Source organism: Hemitrygon akajei, chromosome 3 (assembly GCF_048418815.1).
Source record: "Hemitrygon akajei chromosome 3, sHemAka1.3, whole genome shotgun sequence".
Classification (NCBI taxonomy): domain Eukaryota; kingdom Metazoa; phylum Chordata; class Chondrichthyes; order Myliobatiformes; family Dasyatidae; genus Hemitrygon; species Hemitrygon akajei.
The window spans coordinates 47,983,401-47,989,616 of record NC_133126.1 but is presented as its reverse complement, the minus strand read 5'-3'; the positions used below and the strand labels follow the sequence as shown (position 1 = coordinate 47,989,616).

Sequence of the window (6,216 nt, the reverse complement as noted above, 5' to 3'; positions counted from 1 at the left end):
CTGGAACTATGTCAAGCAGCTTCTACAGAGGCAAAAAAAAAGTTGACTTTTGGAGTCAAGACCTAGCATCAGATTGTTTTCTTCTGCTCAGGAGCTTTAACAAGCTACAGATTTTAACAGATTTAAATTCATGATGATGAAACAAACACGTAAAACATTACCTAATAACTTTGGAGCACCACAGATCACTGCTCTTCAAATAAAATTATAACCCTTGAACTTTGACAGGTGCTTACAATACATGCATAAGGAGGAAAATTGCTAAGGAAACATTTGTAACAGAAGTTTCTGAATCCTCCTCAGTGACATTAACTGATGCCAAATAAGTTCAATGCAGGATTTCACAAGATTTGAATCCTATTCATGCTATCAACTGCTACATTGGGTAGATGGCCATGGATGCAAACTACGTTTAACGACAGAAATAAATTGTAATATATCTATATACACACATATAACAAAAAATTGGTCTCACTGTTTTAAGTAGGTTAACATTATGTATTGCTATACAGTTAAGACTGTCATAACAGTTAAGATATTTACACAGAATATTCAATTCTGCAGTATTTTTCTGATTCATTCCGGGTTACATTGACTTATTCAATATCATACAAGCTGCAAACAACATGAACCAGAGGTGTATTTTCAGAGATTCAAACTCCAACCAATTGTTTAATGTGGATATATACATATTCATTTGAAAAACAGAAGTGTTTGCAACAAAAATAATTGCAGTCAAGCCATTCTTAAAATACTCAAGATAATTTTATAATTCAAAAATTTTTTTAATGAAATGCCGGAAAACAAAAAAAAAATCAAAGATCTCTGGACTACAACATTAGGTCTTTCTAATTACATATACCAATGCTGGTTTACCTGTTGAGTATTTCCAAAGTTTTGTTTTTATTTCACATTATCAATTTTATCTTCTGTCCTTACCTACATTTGTCTGATGTCTGTTTCCTTAAGGGTTCCTAACAATTCTATAGAGGACTCCTAAATTTACCTTTTAACTTTTACTAGTGCACCATACAATTGCCATTAATCCAAAAATGTTTCCTATAAAATGGGTTTCTATCCCACTGCAAAGCTATCTTTATAGGCTTGTGTTTAACTTCCACTTTGAAAGAATGGAACGCATCAACTAAGAATTTGAAATAATGGGAATGATTTTAAACAACAAAATTTTAATCATAAGATGCTATCCAAAGTTTATTACTGATTTTGCTATGAACAATGGGAAATTCATTTGCATTTAGAATTAGAGAGGTACTTTCACAACACACAGGCCATCTGACTGGTGAAAATACATGTTCACACCAAAATTTTTCAAGACAAAAATTACATTCATTGCTAAGTAACTTGAAAGTGCAGTGTTTCCTCTAATAAATTAGATCAAAGTTAGTTATTTCAAAATCAAACCATCTACAAAATATACTTTGAGAACAACTGTAAAAATCCATGGCTATTATAATTAAGTTTATAACATAGCATGTTCAGATCAGCATGGTCCAGGCGCACCTCTGGATGCACAACATTTCAAACTTAGAATGTATCAAATATTGTGTGTGTGTGTGTGTGTGTCTCTCTCTCTCTCTCTCTCGCTAATGTAACGGTCACGAAACTGGATGAAAAGAGGTCCTCAACTTGTTCAAATCCCACATCTTAAAGTGAATCAACAGATGATCTACTCTAGCATACGCAAAAACAAATGAAAACAGTTGAATACCGGTCTAAAAAAAAATCACTTAACCTACAGGAAACAAAATTTGCAACCACCCACTCAGTCTGACATGTTGGATTTTTGGATGACTGTCAATTATGTTAGAATGAATAGAAAGAAAGAAATGATACCTTCATGTTGTTCACAATCTATAAGAACAGAGGAAATTCCAATTAGATTGGGAAATCATCAGAAAATTTAAATACAATTCAAGTTCCCTCTACAGACACAAGTTTATATAGAACAATAAATATTGGTACATTGAACTTTAGGCAGATTATAAGTAAATAGAAGAAAACTACAGATGCTAGGCATCCAACAAAAAAATTGCTGGCATAAATGTGGGAAAGAAAATTAATGTTTCTAGGAAACCCTTCATCAGACTTTAGACAGAGAAATAAATTAAGCCAAACAGCAGCAAAATGTGGGCGAATCCAAAGGAGTCTCCCTTATAAAATGAAGACATATAGCAATGGGATAATTATTATGATAGTGTAATTTGTGGCTAATGTGGTTCTGGATTAGTGAGGCACGTTCAGCAGGGCAGAAAGAAAAAAAGTGCCAAGCTCGTATGTACACAGGAAGAGCATGTTACCTAAAATTAGATAAACAGATTAGAAGTATCATCCTTATTCAAGTGTATAAATCAGAGGCTTGATGAATTTCTTGTGATCAAAGTAACTTAGACAAATTACATAAAGTTTCAAATTTACTAACTGAAGTGCACCAGGCAATTTTCATTCAACATAAATTCAAATACACTGAGCTAAATTCAAATTATGACTTGAACCAAAAAATGATAAAGGCAAGTAGATATTTGACTCCCAAATTAGTTTTGAACAGAATAAAAAAATTGAACTCAACTAAATCTGCAGACATTTAGCTGAACTAACCAATCTTTCTTCCTCCCACCCCCAATAACAACTTTTGATATTTGAGCAGTAGATTATTTATTTTCAGTACAACTGGGATTGCAAATTGATTTCAAATTAAGGATATTCCATGCTGAAAAGAAGTCAGAAAAATCTTGCCCAAATACCTGCAGGTTAAGTCACATAACATTATAAATAATAAACAATCAGATGGGGTAGACTGTAGGAAACTTTACCCCTATACCAGAGGTAGATGAAACTAAAGGACGTGGGTTTGGAGGGGCAGGGGAAAAGGCATTGAGAGGATATGACAAGACCATCTTTATCTACAGAGTACACTGCATCAAACAGCAGTTGACACAAGGCTGCTGACAGCAATTAGATATCGAGATGTGCATTTGAATCGCTTAGATACAGAAGGAGCATATGCTGGGACTAGTAGTTAATATGAAAAGGTGGCTAGTGTGGATAAGTTGAACCCAATGATATTTCTCAAAGCTCTACCATTCTTTGACACACCCAAAATTAAAATATTCAAACAGTACTAAATTGCTATAAGCTTAACTGCAATTTAATGCCAGAGACTACCCTAAATCACTTAAAGTTCCAAACCAATGTTCAGCGAGTGCATAGATCTCATTTGTCAGTCACCTTCAATACATCATATATTAACACAGAGTGTTAACAGATTTAAAGCCATAATATTAAAAGTGGAATGCAAAACTGAAAATGATACATTTACTACAAGCTATGAATTCTGACCAATGGCATTTCAGGACCAGAAATTAATGACTAGGAACTCTTTCTTCAAATAAATAACCTTCAAAATCTGCTTTAATGTCTTTACATTTGTATTCAATATGCTACTAATTTACATCAGCTATAAAAGTGGCCTTGCCTCTCCCAAGACCTCTTTTCAGTTCTGCGGAAAGCCACAGGCACAGGAAGTTGCAAGTGACAGCACTCATTGCTACACGCATACAAGTACATTAAACTATTACTGCTTTAGATTAAACTGAAAAAGGTTGCCCCTGCTAATCCTCAGTGGAAAAGTAGTACCATGTCCTCCCACAAATACTGAAGGTAAAAAGTTGGCCTGCAAGAACACCGATCTTGAATGACATTTAAGAATTTCAGTTTTCCTCTTTAGCTGATATTTAACAGACTGAATGGATGCAGAATCAACAATCTTGCTCCAGAATGATTGTATTATTTCAGACATTCTAGCTTTCACCAAACTTTAAAATGACATAATTCAATTTGGAGATTTTTAAAATAATTATAAGTGGCAAAAATACAAAGATTCATCTGCATTAGCATCTGCTCCCCTATTAGAAAATAATTCTGATCACATATGCACCATTCAACTGATTTCCCATCACTAAAATAACTAATTAATTTTGGGAGTAAGTATTTAACTTATTTAGTAAACAAAGTGCATTCATTGAAAGGCAGAATGAAAACTTATTAATCTGGCGCCTCCCATAATTACTTTGCATTTTTTTCCGTCTTCTACTGGTCTGCAACATTTTCCTTATGGCTGCACTTTTGTGTTGAGGTATTATAAAATAGTCTAAAGCTCAGCAGTCAGAAAATGCAAGTAAGCTATTTGTTAAGGATACACCCTACCCAGAATACAAATAAAACATTTCACTGGGATCCTTCAAATTCAAGTTGACAAATGTCAGGGCTCTATAAATTGCTTACGATCAAATTTTTTTTTTAAAAAAAGACAAATTATACAGTGACTAGTTTGTTCAAATAAATTTTCATATTTACTAATCGAAATATAGTTCAGACATTTTTCCATTAATATAAAATCGGCGATCTACAGCAAGCTATTAAAAAGGAAGTCTAACCAGCTTTAAGTATTGGAAAACTCAAATCGAATCATAATACAGAAAGAGGAAGTTATTCAAATCATGGCAAACATTTTAAAGAAAAACCTTTCAAAATGCTTAATATTGCGTTGTCGCTCTCAAGGTTAGAAAATTTCATATGCGCTGAATTAAAGCAAAGCCAACAAATGCAAAAAAAAGCAAACAATGATTAGTAAAAGGGCAACGATCACTTCTCTCAGTATATATTCTTCCGAGAAGCAATTATTTGCCATAAGTTTTGTTTTTATATACTCATTTAGATTTGTAATTGGACGTTAGCCACGTAAGGCCTTCAAATAGTCCATCTCCTGAAGTTGCACAGGACGGCTGCACGTACCAATTTCTATCCCGGATACGAGTTAAACCTAATTTCTCTTGAATTTCATGTGGCTTCATAGCATCGGCCAAATCTTGCTTATTTGCAAATATCAGGATGATAGCATCTCTCATCTCCCGGTCGTTGATGATGCGTAAGAGCTCTTGCCTGGCCTCATCTATCCGATCTCTGTCGGCACAGTCTACCACAAATATTAATCCCTGGGTCCCAGTGTAGTAGTGCCGCCACAGAGGCCGGATTTTATCCTGGCCACCCACGTCCCAGACATTGAATTTTACGTTCTTATAAGTCACTGTCTCCACGTTGAAGCCCACGGTGGGAATGGTGGTGACTGACTGGCCCAGTTTTAGTTTGTACAGGATCGTGGTCTTACCGGCTGCGTCAAGTCCAAGCATCAATATACGCATCTCCTTGTTCCCAAATATCTTCGACAGTACCTTTCCCATCTTCTAGAAAGTACATAAGAGACTAGGGCAGCGAGAGGCGCGTGGCGGACGTCTGGGCTGGAGGAAAGAGAGCGAAGGCCTGAAATCCTGCCGCCTGCTCTTGACTCGGCGACTGAGTGCTGCAGCTGTCAGTGAATGCGTGAACCCCGCCCGCGCTGTAACTACAGCACCGGCACCGCACTTTCGGACGAGCTCATTGATTCGGACTCCCTTGCTCTGTAACGGGTCACAAGAAGACAGTTTACACTTGATGCAAAGTCCTCTTAACTCTCGAGATTTTTTTAAAAACGCTGTGCTTTTGTTACCTGAGTGGTCTGTGGTTGGAGCCGGTCCAGTCTGGTCCGGTCTGCTCCGGGCGCCGCTCCGCTCCTGTCCGGTCTCGGCACAGCACCGGAAAAGGCGCGGAACGAGTAGCCACTTCCCGTGCCCACCGCGCATGCGCCGAGGCGAAACTCGCTACTTCGCATGTAGCCACGCGACGCGCTGACACGTCACAAAGCGAGCAGCGTCGGCGGGGTGTGATTGACAGGCGGGGGGCGGGGCGAGGAGCGCAGCGCTCCGCTCTTGAGCAAGCGCTTGGAAACGCTGATGTAAATTTGCAGAATAGTTTCCACATACACCACTTGACCAGGGTGTGCGTGCAACGATTACCCACTTTGGGGTTTTAATTATAAACCGACTCGTTCTGAAACACGTCGGTGTAAAATTAAAACTCAAAAGCGAGGGATTTGAGGCGAAAATTGATGATCTCAGTTGAAAAATATTCTGTTGTGTTCCACTTACATTACTGATGCTTGAAGAATTTGAAAAGCTGGAAGTTCACAATAAACGGCCAACAGGTGCCAGAGGTCTCTGTGCATCACTTTAAATATATTTAGTAGCATCCAATGTTTCGTAGTGATTAACTTGATTGACCGCTTTGCAGATCTTGAGGTCAAACGATTCTCGTGACCGGTTT

The 6,216-nt window shown here is 37.3% G+C and overlaps 1 protein-coding gene across 1 annotated transcript; it reads right to left on the bottom strand.

The window, feature by feature from the left end:
* Positions 1-4,344: 4,344 nt before the first annotated feature.
* On the bottom strand, positions 4,345-5,716 carry LOC140724948 (ADP-ribosylation factor 6). Its single transcript, XM_073039803.1, has 2 exons — positions 5,564-5,716; positions 4,345-5,474 (listed from the first exon to the last, which is right to left on the bottom strand). The coding sequence occupies exon 2, from the start codon at positions 5,256-5,258 to the stop codon at positions 4,728-4,730; it is 531 nt and encodes a 176-aa protein (XP_072895904.1). The 5' UTR covers positions 5,259-5,474; positions 5,564-5,716; the 3' UTR covers positions 4,345-4,727.
* Positions 5,717-6,216: the final 500 nt, after the last annotated feature.

Excerpts from the sequence above, each read along its gene's own strand:
- LOC140724948 (XM_073039803.1), bottom strand. The coding sequence starts at position 5,258 with ATGGGAAAGGTACTGTCGAAGATATTTGGGAACAAGGAGATGCGTATA.